The sequence below is a fragment of the Ictidomys tridecemlineatus genome, chromosome 3 (genome assembly GCF_052094955.1).
Source record: "Ictidomys tridecemlineatus isolate mIctTri1 chromosome 3, mIctTri1.hap1, whole genome shotgun sequence".
In the NCBI taxonomy this organism is placed as follows: Eukaryota; Metazoa; Chordata; class Mammalia; order Rodentia; family Sciuridae; genus Ictidomys; species Ictidomys tridecemlineatus.
Genome location: NC_135479.1, coordinates 13,293,863 through 13,312,924, shown reverse-complemented (window position 1 = coordinate 13,312,924; position 19,062 = coordinate 13,293,863). Strand labels below are relative to the sequence as shown.

The window sequence follows — 19,062 nt, the reverse complement described above, 5'->3', positions numbered from 1 at the left end:
TTATCTTCTAGCCTAAAGTAAGTACATTGGTGGACTTTTTAAAAGGCAGTTTCTTTGACCTTCATCTCCTTTGTAGCCAGCCCCTAATTTCTCCATTTCACCTCATCTCTTATTTGCTTCTTAACCCACAGAGTCTAGTAAAGGTGTCAGCATTTCACAGAGACCACCGATTTCCAAATAACCACTTCTTATGAATACACTTCAGTTCTAGTTTTACTTGGGTTTTGTTTGGCAGTTGGCACTATTTTCCATTGCTGTCTTGGATCATCTTACTTCTTTTGGTTTCTGCGGCCCAGTATTGCTGTTTTTCACAACTCTCTGATGTGACCTCCTGTCCCTTTTATAAGTTTCTATTTGCCACTCCCCATATGTTCCTAGTCCTTAAGTTGGGCTTTCCCACAGTTCTGTCATTATTTCATTACTCTTGCTTTCTCTGATTGCTTACTATAAACAAGTCCAATTCATGATGTTAAGTACCTGCTCCATGATGACTTCCAAAGCTGTACCTCTAGACTCAACTAAGCATCTATTCTTTTATATTCAGATACTTATATCCCAGAGCATCTGGCTAACAGGTCAGAGTCAGAGGGATTTCATATTGTAGGAGGAGCTGCAGGGTGTTTAGGTAGCCAGGGGCAAACTGCCAGTAGAGGGGGGCTGCAGTGCAAGTAACCGTGGCCCATGTGGGGGGGGGTACAGAGAGATATCAAGTGCATCCTACAGCAGAAGCAGATGTAGTCAAAACCAGCCACAAAATCTTGTCAGGTGCTGTCAGAGCCTTTGTTGAAGCAAGTGCTCTGTAATCCTCAATGATTATTCAGCATGAAAACTCATAAAAACATTGATTTGCCTAAGCAGTCTGTTGAGTGGTTTAACAGAGCTGGAAAGGAAAAATTTCATCTTTTCACTTTAAATTTTGTTTTTCATGTTGTCACCACTTATGATTATACCTGCATTTTAAAGGGAACCTATCATTCTCTCCCTTAGTATACCATAGCTTAACGGGATTGAAAGCAGTATTTATACTCAGGTATTGAGTCATTCGGGCTCTTGTGTAATTGGACTCTTGTGGTTGCTTCTGATGCCAAGAGGGGAAACTAACATATAAACAAGTGAAGTTTTAGCTCTGTGTACATCGACTTCTCATGCCCCCGAATCTGCTGTGCTTTTTACACTTCCTCAGCCTTTGCAGAAGCTGTTGCCTTTAGCTAGAATGCCCTTCCTTTCCTGGAATATTCCGGCTCTTTGTACATTCAACTCAAATCTTATTGCCTCTTTATTTTCTTTCTTGGACCCTAGGGTCTCATATCATGTCCTCCTTTAATATCTCTAATTATGTATCTACCTGTTGCTAATCCTCTACTGGACTCTAAACCAGGGGTTAGGTCAGATAGTAAGTCAGAAAGACTTTGTGGGCCATATAGTTTATTTTGCAACTGCTCAGCTCTATCACAGTAGTGTAAAAGCAGCTAAAGACAATATGTAAATGAACAAGATGCTGTGATTTACAAAAAACCATCAGAGAGGAAATGGTATGGTTGGGGCCATAGTTTGCAAGGCCCCTGCTCTAAGCTCTTGAGGAGATAGGCTAAGTTTTATAGTTGCTCTTTTAATCTCCAGCACTAGGCAAAATGCATTTGGTAGGCCCTAAACAAATGTTTGTTAATGGAAAGAATGTCAATACTATTCAGTGGCAAAACTTGTCAACCAAACCAGTTATGTGACAGTGATATAGTACCTGATTGTTCTTTTCAAAGTTGTTTAAGTTGGGATAAGGTTTTTAATTAATATTGATGTGTTTGAGGAAGTAGATTATATATATGTAAACAATAAAATCAGAAGGAAAGAACACATTTTATTGATTTATATCAGGAGAAAATAAATGATTATCTTTCTAAGAAAGAAAGTGTGAAATTAAAGATTATGTTCTTCAAGAAATTAAAGTGGATATGCTAATAAAATGGCAGTATCTTTTTTTACGACTGAAATTTAATATGCTTTTTTCCCTCTGTTGCTTTTTTAATTTAAAGAGTATTTCTTATTAGATTGTCAGAAAGTGATTGATTCAGCACCCAGCACTTCTGCTTTCACTGCTGAGAATAAATCATATCCATTAGATGTGTTAGGGTTGGGAAAAGGAGAGCCACTGAATTTGGATTTTCTGCAGTTAAAAGACTTCTTATTTTTTCCTAGGTTGATTTGGAATCAAATCCACAGAACAGAAGTCCTGAATCACGTCCTGGTGTTGTTTATCCCAATACCAAATTTCCTCGCAAAGATAATCTCAACCCAAGACACATAAATCTTCCTCTTCCTGCTCCACATGCACAGTATGCAATCCCTAATCGACATTTTCATCCCCTTCCCCAGCTACCAAGACCACCATTTCCAATTCCGCAGCAGCACACCTTGTTAAATCAACAGCAGAATAATTTGCCTGAACAACCAAATCAAATTCCACCCCAACCAAATCAGGTGGTCCAGCAGCAAAGTCAGTTGACTCCGCAGTCCCAGCAGCCACCTCCTCAGCTTTCTCCTGCATATCAGCCAGCACCCAACAGTGCTTTTTTTAATAACACAGTTTCTCATCGACCTCAGTCTCCCCCTGCAGAGGCTGTGATTTCTGAGCAGCAGCCCCCTCCCATGCTGCAGGAAGGCCACAGTCCTCTGAGAGCCATTGCACAGCCCAGCCCTGTCCTTCCTTCACATCTAAATAACTTCATTGATGAGAACCCCCCGGGATTACATATAGGAGAGGCTTTAGGTAAGTTTCCATATTGCTACTAAAAGTGAGTTAAGAGGGTATTTAAAATGACATGTACTATACAATGTTAATCTAGGTCAGAATTGATTTATTTATATAATGTGGGTTAATCAGAATCCAGTTCCAAGTGCTGTATGTAATACTAAATATCAGTTGATGTCAATTTACATCATTATGCAAGTGGGGGAAAAAATCATCATAACTAGTTTCTGGCAAACTTAGAAAGCATTTATTTTCTACCAAAATCAAATTGTATTTATTTCTTTGCCTTTGTGGAAAAAAACTCATTGTACAAATTCTTGATTAAAATTAGCTTGAAACCTCAAATGCACAACAACCCAGTGTTTTCACAAATGTTTCTGCAGATCGCATACATGGGAGTGTAGCTCTGGAAACATTAAGGCAGCAGCAGGCACGGCTACAACAGTGGAATGAACACCACGCTTACCTGAGTCAGGGTGGCATTGCATACCCACACCACCACCATCCTCACCTCCAGCACCTTCCACAGCCACCCATCGGACTCCATCAGCCGCCAGTGAGGGCAGACTGGAAGCTCGCCAGCAGTGCCGAAGATGAAGCAGAAACTACATTCTCCAGGTACTTGGCAGGTCCCTCTGTTCTCTTTTGTGATAGTAGTCTTTTCAGCTTTATGTTAGAATATTGTCTCAAGACATCGAATGCTGGCCTTCTTGGCACATGCTATAAAATTCCCTTGATTGATTTTAAAATATGGAGAATTCATTTAGAAGTAACTCTTGTACAGATGTGGGTGTGGATGGCCTATTTTAGGTTGTAGATTAATTTGGTCCTTTGGGTCTCTTCTGCAAGAGAAAAGTACCATTGTTGTGGATGTCTCTTTGTGGGTTTTTATTGTTGTTGTTGTTTTTGTATTTGGCAATAACACATAGGAAGAATGAATAAGGACAGAAGTGAACTTGTGGTTAAAAGTTACAAATTATAAATTCATCATAATTTTTCTTTCTGTTAGCACAGACTTCAGCCTTCTTTTAACCACAGGTACTAAGAGTAGTCCAAGCACTAAATTTGCTTTATGGCCAGCACATGTGAATGCTATATAGAGTGTTTGCTAATCCCTTCTGAGTGACATCTACCATCTTTTATAACTTCCAGTTATCAAGTGGAGGCAAGAAACAGATGCTTTTAATACAAAGGGAAAGGGAAAGTGTCTTCAATGCACTGTCTACTGAGCATTAATGCTCACATTCAAGATTATTATGATTTGATTTGTAGAAATGATTCATGTAGTTGATTAAACTCTTCTTAATGGAACCTGTCCTTTGTTTTCTACTTATGTTTCATCATCTTTATGTAGGTTTCAAGACTTAATCAGAGAGCTGTCTCATCGTGATCAAAGTGAAACTCGAGAACTAGCTGAAATGCCACCACCTCAATCAAGACTTTTGCAATATAGACAAGTTCAGGCTAGAAGTCCACCAGCAGTCCCGTCTCCCCCATCCAGTACAGACCACAGTAGCCACTTTTCTAACTTTAATGACAACAGCAGAGACATTGAAGTAGCCAACAACCCAGCATTTCCACAGCGCCTTCCTCCCCAGATATTCAGCTCACCCTTTTCATTGCCATCTGAACACCTTGCCCCTCCTCCTTTGAAATACCTGGCACCTGATGGAGCATGGACTTTTGCTAACTTGCAACAGAATCACTTAATAGGGCCAGGCTTTCCCTATGGCCTACCTCCATTGCCTCATAGGCCACCGCAGAACCCTTTTGTACAAATACAGAATCATCAACATGCTGTCGGTCAAGAGCCATTTCATCCATTGTCATCTCGAACAGTATCTTCTTCTTCGCTCCCGAGCTTAGAAGAGGTAAATGTCTTTCTTCTTCTTTTACTTTTTTCATTTTGGGATTACTTGATTGCGAACAATATCAGCATACATTGACATGATAATAGGAATGGCTAGATCTTGTTGAATTTAATAGTCTTTTAACGGGTTGGGGTTGTGGCTCAGTTGTAGAGTGCTTGCCTCGAATGCATGAGGCACTGGGTTCCATTCTGAGCACCACATAAAAATAAATAAATAAAATAAAGATATTGTGTCCATCTACAACTAAATTTTTTTTTTAAAAAAAGTAGTCTTTTTAAGATAATTCTTGCTTGAAAATTATTTTAATTTCTACTCTCTTGTGATATTTCAGATTCTGTAGAGTGATTGCTATTATTGAAACATGAAGCCCCTTGAGAATCTTTTATTGCTCTTTTGGAACATTTGACATCTGAGCACTCTAGTATTCAAGTTGTTTTGTCCTTTTTAACTTGGGGAAATTTTTTATAGTGATTCTCCTGTTCCAAGTACCAGTTCTCTTTTTCCTGTCACATGTCCTAGTGTTTGGATTAGACTGAGGCTGTGGATGCCCAATGAGACCGATCTCCAAATGTAGGAATTTGCAGATGTTTAACATAAACTAAGCAGCTGGGGTAAATTGAATTATTATCTTAAAATACCTAGACATTCCAAAGTAGTATTTTTATGGACCTTTATCAATATGAAAAATTAGTAATTTTAGGTTATAAAACTTGCAAAATGGTACTACATGGTGTAGACTATAAAAATTTTGTCTAGCTCTTCCCAGTAAGCTTGTAATTGCAATGATTAAAGAATGTGTAAAGCTGGTTGTAGTTATTATCAGTCACAGATATCTACTGAAAACAGGACAAACATTTCCTATTTTGATAGATGAAAAAAATAAGCTTCATTTTGGCAGTTCTTAACTGATTTCTAAAGCCATTTCAAATGTTTGATAAATATGTTTTATAATTTCATTGCCCCTGAAAGAAACCCTACACCCATTAAGCAGCACATTCCAATCTTTCCTCCCCATTCCCTACAACCACTAATCTACTTTGTCTCTCTGGAGACATTTCATATCAATGGGATCATATAATATGTAGCATTTTGTGTCTGGTTTTCAGAATGTACTCACACTATAATATGTATCACTATTTCATTCCTTTTAGTGGATGAATAATTTTCCATTCTATGGCTTTGCCACAATTTGTTCATCAATAGACATTTGGGTTCTTTCCATTTTTTGGCTATTATGACTAATGCCACTATGACCACTATTTTCATATATTCTGGATATTAAATCCTAAATCCTGTTTTTGTGTGAAATCATATTTTCAGTTGTCTTGAGTGTGTATCTAGAAGTGTCTCTATGAGGAATATATCTAGGAGTAGAATTCCTGGGTTATATGATAACTTTATGTTTGATTTTTGTGAGGAACTGCTAAACTTCTTCACTTTTTCACAGTTTCCTATACCATTTTATATTCCCACCAGCATATATGAGGATTCTCATTTCTCCATATACTTAACCTTTTTGACACTGGCAATTGTAACCAGGGGCACTTAACCACTGAGCTATATCTCTATCCCTTTTTATTTTTTATTTTGAGACAGGGTCTCACTAAGTTTCTTAGAGTTCACTAAGTTGCTGAGGCTTGCTTTGAACTTGCGATCCTCCTGCTTCAGCCTCCCAAGCCACTGGGATTACAGGCATGTGCTCCTGTGCCCGATGCATGTACTTTTTAAAAATTATTATTACAGCCATCCTGGTGGGTGTAAAGTGGTTTCTTATTACAGTTTTGATTCATAGTTCCATAATGACTGAGGATGTAGAACCTCTTTTTGTGTACTTATTGGTCATTTGTATATTTTCTTGGGGGAAATGTGTGTTTACATCCTTCAACCATTTTAGTATTGGTTTTCTTTTTGTTATTGAGTTGTAATAGTTTTTTCATATATTCTGGATATTAGATCCTAAATCCTTACATAAGATTTGTAGTTATTTATCCTGCTCTGTAGTTTTGTCTTTTCACTTTTCAAGTGTCCTCTGATGCACACCAAATTTTTAATTTGGACTTAGGTAAATTGATATTTTCTGTAGTTATTTGTGCTTTTGGTATCATTTCTAAGAAATTGTTGTCTAGTCCAATATCATAAAGATTATTTCTATATTTCCTTCGAAGAGTTTTATAGTTTTAGGTCTTATATGCTTAATTCCTTGCTTCATTTGAGTTCATTTTTGAGTGTTGTGTAATGCAGGTGTTAAATTTATTCTTTTGCATGTGGTCATCCAGTTTCTTCAGCATCATTTGTTAAAAAGACTCCCCTTTTTTCCATTGAGTTATCTTGGCAACATTGTCAAAAATCAATGAATCATAGAAATTGAGCATATTCTGGGCATTTAGTTCTATATGAAAGTGATCTATTGTCAGTGCCAGCCTTTCATTTATTTATTTATTTTAGTTGTAGATGGACACAATGCCTTTATTTTATTTATTTTTTTGTGATGTTGAGGATTGAACCCAGTGTCACACACATGCCAGGCAAGTGCTCTACCACTGAGCCACAACCCCAGCCCTGAGCCAGTATTTTATACCTTAGTGCCGCAGTCTGGCTGGGCACGATTCAGGAGCCACTTGTCAAAAGAAACAAACTTTATTTTTAGAACCACACATGCCAAACAAAACAGCTCCTTAGGAAAAACCCTCAGAGCCCAACTGCCACCACTGGCTGCCCCCAAGCCTCTCCCTCCAAACCACAAGCCTCTCCACCTCCCACACCTCCTGCTCTTGAGGCCGATTGGCTGGGTCGCATGGGCGGAGCCAAAAAGTCCCCCAATGAGCAGCTCTGTGGTCTGAAAGGGCAGGGAAACATCCTAATGAACATCACCACAGAGGAGCCAGTCAGCTAGATGTTGCTAGGGCCACTGTGAGCCAATCATCAGCTGGCAGTCTGAAAGGGTGGGGAAACAGCTCAAGGAGCATCTCCAATGAGCTTCACCACAGAAGAGCCAATCAGCTAGATGTTTCTGGGGCCGCTATGTGCCAATCATCAGCCAGCAGCTGGAAGTTTGCTGGCAGCTGAAAGTTTGCTGGGGCCCCTTCGGCTGTGGCTCTCAACATCTCCCCCTCTCTGTTTAAACAACAAGCATGTGGCTTAGGGACCGTGCCTGCCTTAGGTTGTCCAATAATACATATGGTCCTTACCCGTTATCGGATGAGCTGACCTCAAGGCGTCAGCCTCCTGTCTTAGGTTGGTACCATTGCAATTGGATCTTACCCATCACTGACTACCAGTCCAGTATACAGCCACACCTGTGGAGAGGTCTTTGTACCAGCGGGGGGTGGGGGGTAGGGAGTGGATGTGAGGTTCTTTGCCTCACCTCTGTTGGCCCCCAAATTTTAGCTGAACGATCATGACAGGCAGAAGGGAGGAGATACACCAAGCCAGTTGACGGCTCCTTTTGGAAAAATTGTACCACCGATGACATCATCAGCAAAAATACCCCAATACTACCACAAGTTGCTGCACCAATAGATAGTTCACAATGCATACAGGTGAATTCACAATGCATACAAGTGATACATAGTCCAGGCAAGTTCTGCAAGCAGTTCAGCGATGGCTATTGCAGAAGCTGTAGATTGGTTTTATCTTTGTCTTCACCGGCACTGGGATGAAGATAGGAATCTGGCAATAATGACTAAAGAAAAAATTATGTAACATTCCAGAAGGTACTAAAAGAAAACAATTTACATTATCTTGAAGAGAATTATTAAATATAATGAAAAGGAAAGGCGAAAGTAAACAAACAGATCTGTTAACCTCCTTTTTTGTTCACATATTAAAACAATCCTCAACAGTTGTTTACCCAATTTAAATTAAACCATTTAAATTACGTGAATAAAAAAAAATATTTGGATCCATTTTTTTCTTGAGCGCTCATCATATATATGGACATACATACATTCAAACATATAACACAAAACACAAGTGTGCACACATAATACATACAACACATAACATAATAGTAAAGGCCTTATAACTTTTTACAGGTGAAATCTCCATTGCAATGTTTAAAAACTCTATAGTCAAAAAATAGAACTGATCAGCAAAACATTAACCTAGGTCTGTATGAGCTCAAAAAACAAAATAGAACTTCATGATGTGGGTAAGGGCAATAATAAAATAGATATTGAACAAAGCATCTTGGTTCTGTCACAGATGTAAGGCTAGCCAAACTGGAGTTTTGGATATCAGCTGTTATGGATCTGAGCCAAATCATCTTCTTTTTGGTCTGTAGAAATCGCTTTAGTTAATCTCTCTGGAATCCAAATCGGCTGCTGTTCTCCCTGTAGAAACACACAAACAGACCTCCGACTCCAGACAATTACTGGGTCAGGACCTTTCCATTGTCCTGTTAGAATATCTTTCCAAAGTACCTTGGGCTTATGTACATTTTTTGGACACATATGCCTTTCCTCAGCACTAAGTCCTGATGAATCTAAATTTAAAAAGTTTAGAGTAAAAAGGGTTATTTTAAGTTTATCTTTGGGGAATATATACCCCTTCCCAATTCCGTCTTTTTGCTTTAATAAGTACATTTTAATAGTTTGATGAGCTCTTTCAACTATGCCTTGTCCCTGTGGATTGTATGGGATTCCTGTTATATGAGTAATGCCAAATGATGAGCAAAATTGTTTAAAAGAGGTAGAAGTATAACCAGGGGCATTATCTGTTTTTAACTGTTTTGGAATGCCCACAGTGGCAAAATTTTGTAAGCAATGAGCTATAACATCTTTAGTTTTTTCTCTGGCAAGAAGGGAGCCCATCAAAAATCCAGAAGAAGTATCAACTGTAACATGCAAACATTTTAATTTTCCAAATTCTGGCAAGTGTGTGAAGTCCATCTGCCAAATATGGTTAGGCATCAATCCTCTAGGATTGACTCCAAGATTAACTTGTGGTAAAAAGGTCACACAATTTTGACATTGTTTTATTATTTGTCTAGCTTGTTCCTTAGTTATTTTAAAATGCTTTTGTAAAGTATTATCATTGACATGGAACCTTTTATGAAAATTTATAGCTTCTTCTAGCGTAGAGAAAATATGTATGTCATGTGTAGTTTTATCTGCTAAATCATTGCCCAAACTAAGGGCTCCAGGCAATCCTGTATGTGCCCTGATATGTCCTATAAAGAATGGATCTTTTCTGTCCCAGATTAGACTTTGTATAGTGAAAAGCAAAGAGAAAACAGTAGAGAAAGGGGAAATCCTACCAGCATCTTCAAGGGATACTATAGCATTAACTATATACTGACTATCGGAAAATAAATTAAATACAGAATCTTTAAACATCACAAAAGCTTGTAATACTGCATTAAGCTCTACCTTTTGAGCTGATTGTTTGGGTACTAAAAATGTAAAAGTTTGATCAGGTGTAACTATTGCTGCTGTACCATTATTTGACCCATCAGTGAATATATTTGGAGCATTCATAATAGGTTTTTTTCTTGTCATTTTTGGAAAAATTACAGGATGCAATGACCAAAAAGACAATAAAGGATTAGATGGTAAGTGGTTATCAAATGAAACATTAGATTTGCACATGTTTATTGCCCAAGTATTTAACTCATTAGCTAACTCATCAATTTGATTCATAGTATATGGAGTAATAGTTTTATTGGGAGAAATTCCAAACACTCCCTTTGCTGCTTTTATTCCTTTGAGTATTAATTGTCCTACAGCCTCAGGATATCTAGTAAGAATAGTGTTAGGAGAATAAGATAAATGTATCCGTAATAATGGACCTTCTTGTCAAAATACTCCTATAGGAATATTTTTTGTTGGTTGTACAATAAATAATAAAGGCAAACTTATATCAATTCTATCCAAATGCATATTTTCCATATATGTTTCAATGATTTTTAATGCCTTTCTTGCTTCAGGCGTTAACCTGCGGGGTGAATTTGGATCTGATGGACCTTTTAGGATATCAAATAAAGGTCCCAGCTCTCCTGTTGGTATACCTAGATAAGGCCTTATCCAATTTATGTCTCCTAATAACTTTTGAAAGTCGTTAAGTGATTTGAGTTGATCTACTCGTATTTGAATTTTTGGTGGACGGACCATGGTTGAGGATAATAGAACTCCTAAATAATTAATTGGAAAACTTAATTGTACTTTATCTATTGCTATCTCTAGATTATAATTTTTTAATAAGTTTGTAAGTGTGGCATAACATTCTAGCAATGTGTTTTTAGTTTTGTGTGCTAATAATACATCATCCATATAGTGAAATATTTGTAGTTGAGGATTTTTTTTTTTTTTTTTTTTATTTCTTAGTTATTGGCAGACACAACATCTTTGTTGGTATGTGGTGCTGGAGGATCGAACCCGGGCCGCACACATGCCACGCGAGCGTGCTACCACTTGAGCCACATCCCCAGCCCGTAGTTCAGGATTTTGATTTCTAAGTGGCTGAATTACTTTGTTAACATAAATTTGACATATAATTGGGCTGTTAACCATCCCTTGAGGGAGTACTTTCCATTCATATCTCTGATCAGGACCTTCATGATTCAGTGCAGGGATAGTAAATGCAAAACGTGGACTCTCCTCAGGATGAATTGAATTGAAAAAAAACAATCTTTAATATCTATAACTAAAACATACCAAGTTTTTGGCAAAGAAAACAATTGAGGAATCCCCGATTGAGCAGGTCCCATAATAACCATTTCATTATTAATGGCTCTTAAATCTTGCAGTAATCTCCATTTACCAGATTTCTTTTTGATGACAAAAATGGGAGTATTATGGGGAGATACAGAAGGTTGTATATGTCCTTCAGCTAATTGTTGTTTGACCAGGTCATGGGCTGCTTGTATCTTTTCTTTAGTCAGGGGCCACTGAGGAACCCATACTGGTCTTTCTGATTTCCAAGTAATTTTTATTGTCTCAGTGGCCCTTTCTGAAAATCCAACCCATGTCTTTCTGTTCCTTAATCTATTTGTATTGGTGCTGCTATACCTTACTCTTGTTTTTCTAATCTTTTCCCTTTTCTAAACCCTTGTCTAGTCGTAATAGTGGGTGCATTTTGATGGATGTTATTTGTTAATGTCAAACCTAATTGATCTAGGACCTCTCGTCCCCATAAATTTACAGGAAGATGCTCCAATACATATGGCTGTATAGTTCTTTCACATCCTTCAGGATCCTTCCAATCTAATACCATTGCACTTCTATGGGGATTAGTCACCACTCCTAGGCCTCGAAGCGTTTGAGTGGCTTGTTGTAATGGCCAATGTTTTGGCCATTGTTGACGAGAGATGATGCTAAGGTCTGCACCTGTATTCAGTAGCCCATTAAATTTATGTCCTTGAATATTTAGTTTTGGCATGGGGCGAGAATCTAAATTTAAAGAAAGCATAGCCCAATCTACCTCTGTGGAGCCTAATCCCTTGGAACCTCTTTCTACAGCACGACTGGAAAATTTATCATGTAGGCTTGGTATTATTAGTAACTATGCTATTCTATCTCCTGGTGAAATTACTGATATACCCTTTGGAGAACTGGCTATAATTTTTACTTCACCTTCATAATCGGGATCAATTACCCCAGGACTTATCATAAGTCCTTTTAGAGTAGAAGAGCTGAGTCCCAACAATAAGTCTACTGTTCCTTTGGGAAGAGGTCCTTTCACCCCTGTGGGAATGATTTGAACTCCCATCTCTGGAGTTAGTACTGTTCTGGCGGAGGCACAGATGTCCAACCCTGCACTCCCTCTGGTTTGTCTGATGAGGGATCTGATGGACAATGTATCCTGGCCGCTGGCCTGATGGGGTTGCTGGGTTCTTCCAGTGCTCCGTATGTTTGTGGTTTTTGAGTCCCGGAGCATTGGGCCCCCCTGTCCATTTTTTGGCAATGGAGCCCGATGCCTTTCTCCACCATATCGTGGATAAACACCTGGTCCTTGTTCGTTTTTTGATAATGGAGTACCCTCTAAGGTGGTTTGAGAATGGCATTCATTAACCCAATGTCTCCCTCTACGGCATCATGGGCAAATACTCGGTATTCTACTCCTTTGATCCCTAGTTTTGTTTAACCCTCCTCCTATGGGGCAATTCCTTTTAAAATGTCCTGTTTGTTCACAATTATAGCATGTTCTTGGCTTGGCATCTAAAGCCTGTTTTGCTGCAGCTGCCACAATTTGCCCTTTTTCATTAATGTCTCTGGCATCTAAAGCCTATTTTACTGCAGCTGCCATGACTTGCTCTTGTTCATTAATGTCTCTACATAATTTAATATATGTGTTTAAATCTTCATGTTTCCATGGTCTAATGATATCTCTGCACCAACGATTCGCTTGGTCATAAGCCAGTTGTTTTATTAACATTGCTTGTTCTGTATTCCCAAAAACTCTGGTAGCTGTTTGAATAAGCCTATCTGCAAATTCAGCATAAGATTCATTAGCTCTTTGTATTATCTTAGATAATTGACCTTGTAAACCTCCATGTCCTTGTAAAGTCTTCTATGCCCTAACCGCCTCTACAGCAATTTATGCGTATACGCCAGGATCATATGCAATTTGTTGCTGCTGATCCTCATAAGGTCCCTTTCCTAACAACATGTCTAGATTTCTCTGAGGATAACCAGCTGCTGCATTTCGCCTAGCCGTCTCCTTGCAAAATTCCTCATTGGCAACCTTGCATAACAGGTATTGACCTCCATTTAGCACAGCTTTACACATATTAGCCCAATCTGCTGGTGTCATGTTCAAGTTGTTAATGGATTCGACCAAGCTTACAGTGAAGGGTGCTTGAGGACCATAGGTTGTTACAGCCTCTTTTAGCTGCTTCACTATTTTGAAATTTAAAGCATGGTGAATTTGCTGCCCTCCTACCTCAAATACAGGGCATGTTAATACTTGAGATCCTGTCTCAGGATCCGAACTATCAACTGTGGGGGTTGGGAGCCTCCCAGCATATGGAGGTGACCTTGTTAGTTGGACATTCACGTCCTCTGGTGATAGAAAGGTGTTAGTAACAGTCTCCTGTAGTGGTGGCGCTGTTGGTTGGATACTTACGCCCTCTGGTGATAGAAAGTTGTTAGTAGCAGTCTTCTTTTGTAACTTTCCCCTGATGGCTTTTTCTGCTCTAAGCTTTGTTCCTCTATCTTTGTCTGAACTCTAGGCTTTGGACTAAGCAAACCAGATACGAACGTCCACAATGGCAATGTGCCAACTGGCAAAGTCCCTGGGCTGTTCTTTTCTATTCTTTTTAAATCTTCACCATGATGGTTCCATTGTGATATATTCAACAACCCCACCTCCAAAAGCCATGGGCTACATTTTTGTATTGTATCAACGTATGCTCTGACTGCTTTTGATTTTACTGGGATGCCTCCTTCCTCTAACAATTTACTTAACACTCTTTCAGTTTGTTTTTTACTAATTTCTGATCCCATATTTCTACTTTAATACAACCCAACAATATAACACCAAACAAAACCAAGACAGAATGAAATAAAAATGGAACAACACAAAATCATTATATAGCCTTTCTATCCTCCTGACATGTGCATCCGTCCTTTCTCCCTTTCTGTTCCTCAGACATAAATAGTTTTTCCTCAGATGTGAGCGGTTTTTCTTCTGTCTCACTCATCTCCAGGGATAGGCAACTTAAAACAAAAGTGAAGCAAAACAAAAGAGGAATCTTAAAATGGTTACCCATCCTCTCGCCCTGCCCTCAGGGGCAAGCAGTTTACCTTATCACTTACCCTCAGTCGCTCCCTGTGCGAGGCATTTGGTGGCCACCAAATGCCCCAGTCTGGGTGGGCATGATTCAGGAGCCACTTGTCAAAAGAATCGAACTTTATTTTTAGAACCACACACGCCAAACAAAACAGCTCCTCAGGAAAAACCCTCAGAGCCCAACTGCCACCACCGACTTCCCCCAAGCCTCTCCCTCCAAACCACAAGCCTTAGCTTTTGCACTGTCTTTTATACCATAACATTGTTGTGTAAGTTTTATAATTATAAGTTTGTTTTACTTACTCTGCGTTCCTTGTTTATATGAGTTTTAGGTATTGCCCTTTTAACAATGTTAAGTTTTCTAGGACCTGCACATGGCATATTCTCCCATTTGTTTAGATCTTTTAAAAATTTCCTTTGGCATTTTTTAAATATAAATCTTTGACTTCTTTTATTAAATTTATTCCTAAGTGTTTTATTCTTTTTTATATTATAAATGTAATTTTCTTAATCTCATTTTTTGATTGTTTATTTAAAGTGTTTATATTGATTACGTATCTGCAATGTTCCTGAACTCTTTTAAGAGTCACTTCTGATAACCTACTTTATTGTTCTCATCTATAATTGCCCTGTCTACAACCTCTGCAGGATGTTTAAGGGTATATATTTGGCAAAATTATAGAAAAGCAAGTATATCTTAAGTAAGATTCCAAATTTCCTCCAGCTGTTGATTTCTAGTTTCATTTTATTGTGGTTTGAGAAGTCTTTTTTTTTCATACTTATTTAATATAATAAAAAAAACTTTTTTAAGTTATTTTAAAAAAATTTAATTTGTTATATGTGACTGAGAAGTCTCTTAATATAATTTCAGTCTTATAAAATTTATTGAGACTTTTTTTTTGCCTACCACATGGTCCTCTAACTTGGAGAATGTTTTGGGGATATTTTAGAATGCACATTTTGCTCTTGTTAGATGGCATGTTCATACATGAGGTCCATTTGGTCTATAGTGTGTTCATAATTTTTATTTCCTTTTGATCTAGGAGTACAGTATTAAAACTTCCAAGTATTGTTGTTGATCTGTAATTTTCCCCTTAATTCTACTTATTCTTCATATATTTAGGGGCCTATGTAGTTATAGTTGTTATTATCTTCTTGATGAACTGACTTTATGATTTTACGATATTCTTTTTCTTTCAGCAGTTTTTGTCTTCAAGCATATTCTTTTCTGATACTAGTATAGCCACCCCAGCTCTCTTTTGGTTATTATTTGGGTAGCATATTTTTTCCCATCCTTTCAACCTATTTATGTGCTTGAATCTAAAGGGAATGTCTTATAAATAGCATTTGGCTGAATTGTGTATTTTTTCACCATTCTGCCAATTTTCTGTCTTTAAATTTTAGAATACAATCATTTACATTTAATGTAATTGCTGATAAAAAGGATGCCTGACTTCTGTTTTCTATGTCTTAACATCTTTTTGTTCTGCGTTTCCTTCAAAACTCTCTTTAGTGTTAAGTATATTCTGTTGAACCATTGAAACACTCTTCTTTTTTCCTGTAGTATGTATTTTATAATATTAGTAGTTGTCTTGAGGTAAATATTTTTATTTGTAACAAACTAGTTCCAGTTAATACCAACTTGTGTGTGTGTGTGCGTGCCCGCCCGCATGCATGCTGATAATTGAACCCCAGGTCTTGTACACACTAAGCATGCACTCTACCCTAGACTAAGCCCTCTGCCCCCAACTTAATTTTAATAGTAAACAAAAGCTTTACTCATGCATACCTCATTCCCTTCCTCTATATGTTATTATTGTCGTAAATTACTTATTTATACGTGGTCCCCATCAATGTAGATTTGTAATTATTGTTTATGCATTAGTATTTTAAATTATACAGTATTTTAAATTATACAAACTAAAATATATTATCTTTTATATTTTCCTATGTAGTTACTTTTTCCATTGTCTTTTAAATATTTTTGAGTGGATTTGAGTACTGTCAGTTCATCCTTCTGAGGCATTATAACTGTCTAGCATTTCTTCATAAAGTCTGTTAGTAACAAACTCTTGGAATTTTTGTTTATCTGAGAATATTCTAGCTTCACTTCCATATTTGAAAGATAGTTTTGCTAGATATAGAATTCTTGACTGACAGTTTATTTACACTTTGAGTAGCTCATCCCACTGCCTTCTGGTCTTACTGTTTTTTTATGAGTAATCAGCTGTTCATCTTCCTGATTACTTGGTGATTCCTTGTACGTAAATAGCTTCTTCTTGTTGCCTTCAAGATGATCTCTTTATCTCCAGCTTTCAACAGTTTATGATGTGTCACTGTGAATCCTTATATTTGTTCTAGTTCGCTTTCACTGAGCTTCTTAGATGTAATTAGATGTATTAATGTCTTATTAATTTGGGTATGTTTCAACTATTATTTCATCAAATATTCTTTCTAATAATTTCTCTTCTCTGCTTCTGGGTCTCTCATTATTGAATGTTGGTTTGCTTGATGGTGTCACACCAGTCTCAGCTCTATTAATTTTTTTCTCTGCTTTTTCTATTTCTCAGACGAGTCAGTGTCAATTCCTATCTTTAACTTTACTGATTCTTTTTTCTTCCTGTTTAAATCTGCTATTAAAGCCCTCTGGTAAATTTTTCATTTAATTGTAATTTTTCAATTCCACAATTTTTTGTTTGATTGCTTATTGTAATTCCTATCTCTTTAATGGTATTCTCTCTTGAGTGAGACATCATTCTCATTTTCTTTAATTGTTTTTGTTTTTGTTTTTTGATGATGCCAGGAGTCCAACCCAGGTCCATGTTTCTGTTAGGCAAGTGCTCTGCCACTGAGCTACATCCTCAACCCTCTAGTTTCATACATCTGGTTTCTTTTAGTTCTTTGAACATATTTAAAATAGCTAATGGAGAGTGTTCATGTAGTAAGTCTAATGTCAAGGTTTCTTCAAGGTCAATATATGGTTTCATTCATGCTTTTGTGCATTTTTTCCCTTGTAGCCTTACTTTCTTTTTTCTTTGCATGCCTCATAGCTTTCTGTTGTTAACCAGATGTTTTGAATAGTACAGAAGGTTAAGTTAAATTCTCCTTCCCCAGGGTATGTTACAGTTTTGTTTTGCTTGTTTGTTTTTACATGCCTGGAACCAAAAACATCTTTCAGGTTTTGCATAGGGGTGTGTGTGTGTGTGTGTGTGTGTGTGTGTGTGTGTGTTTGAGCACACCTTCAACACTCAGCTAGTCAGCTTACCCCTCTGCCATAACCTTCACCTCTTGTTTCCAGGAACATCAGCCTGAGGTGAGAATAATAACTCTTTCAAGGCCTTTCATGAGCATATGCCCAGCATTTGTGTAGTCTCTTCTAGGTTCCCAGGAGCATGTCAGAGCTCTTCAAAGTTCTTATTCCCTAAACATCTCATTCCCCATTCTTTATTCTAACCTTTTTTCTTTTCTTTTTTTTTTTTTTAAAATCCAATTTCATTGTCTCATTCAGCAGCAACTAAAACAGTTCCCCACTATCATGGTGTTCCTTATGGCCCCTTCAGCACTGATTGAGTTCAGAGTTGGATGAGATGAGGCAGATCTTTTGATGTAGCCTTCCAGAGAGCCATGTTACAAGTCTATAGAATGAGGCCCATACTACTGCCTCTGGAACTGGCGCAGGTTCTTATTTTCAAGCCTACCATTGAGATGGAAAATGGGACAGTACTAGAGTAAATTAAATTACCACAAAACTTGCTATTCTTATGAAATTCCCTGTTTTATCTTGATTAACTGTTCCATTAGTCACTGCAAACTTTTAGTTTCCCAGAAAGTTGTTTGATGGCTTTGCCAGTGTTTTCGTTGCATTTATGGAGGCATAGACTATGGATTTCCTTACTCTGCCATCTTTGCTGACACCTTCGATGTCTTGACTTAACCTGCTAAGTGAGCTATAACATATGGGGGGAACTACGTGCCAAAGTTTTTATAAAATTTTGTGCTTTTTACTTTATAATGAATAATTTATTTTAATTATTGATCTTTAAAAATTCCTTATTTTTAGCATTTAAGTTCTTTGTACCTTGGTGCTCTCAATATTTGATATTTTCATGTAGCTGTGAATGTATAAATAAGTACCTTCAATTGTCAGCCAGTTCTTTTACTCTGGAAAAACATTTGGTTACCTTTATTTTGATGCATGAGATTCACAAATGATGACTAACATGATCACTGAAAAAAATTATTTGATGAGGAAAATATTTTCCACCACATTGCAGATTTTGACATTTTCAGTATATTAGGATTACTTGTATGTATTTAAATGATTTTGCATGAATCATCTCACAGAATGAACGGCTTATGTTCTCACTGTTTTTCCAACCCTTTAAAATAATTTCTTTAACATTAGCAATACAGAGAACTGTCTTACTTCCCTCCCAACTGTGGATTCTTATTGCCAGAAACTTTAGTAGATTAATCACATATCAGATGAAGGTACCTAGAGGTTAGCTTAATGGTTAACTTGAATGAGATGGTTTTCTTCATATTTTGTTTCACTATTTTTTCTTTTGATAGTAATTTTGATTTTCTTTTGACAAATGAAATATGTAGTCAGCAAGCAAAATGTAGAAGTTAGAGAAGTTATTAAATTCACTATGAAAAGATAGCTACCATAACATTTAGCCTTTCCTAGCATTCATAGATGCAAACATGTGATTG

The 19,062-nt window shown here is 37.3% G+C and overlaps 1 protein-coding gene across 5 annotated transcripts in view; it reads left to right on the top strand.

The window, feature by feature from the left end:
• Positions 1–19,062, top strand: part of Helz (helicase with zinc finger) — a 172,277-nt gene that overhangs the window by 131,196 nt on the left and 22,019 nt on the right. For all 5 annotated transcript variants that reach the window (XM_078041842.1, XM_078041844.1, XM_078041843.1 and 2 more), the window contains 3 exons: positions 2,194–2,764; positions 3,130–3,364; positions 4,101–4,617. In XM_078041842.1, the coding sequence (XP_077897968.1) occupies positions 2,194–2,764; positions 3,130–3,364; positions 4,101–4,617 (1,323 nt within the window). The remainder of the gene's footprint in view (positions 1–2,193; positions 2,765–3,129; positions 3,365–4,100; positions 4,618–19,062) is intronic.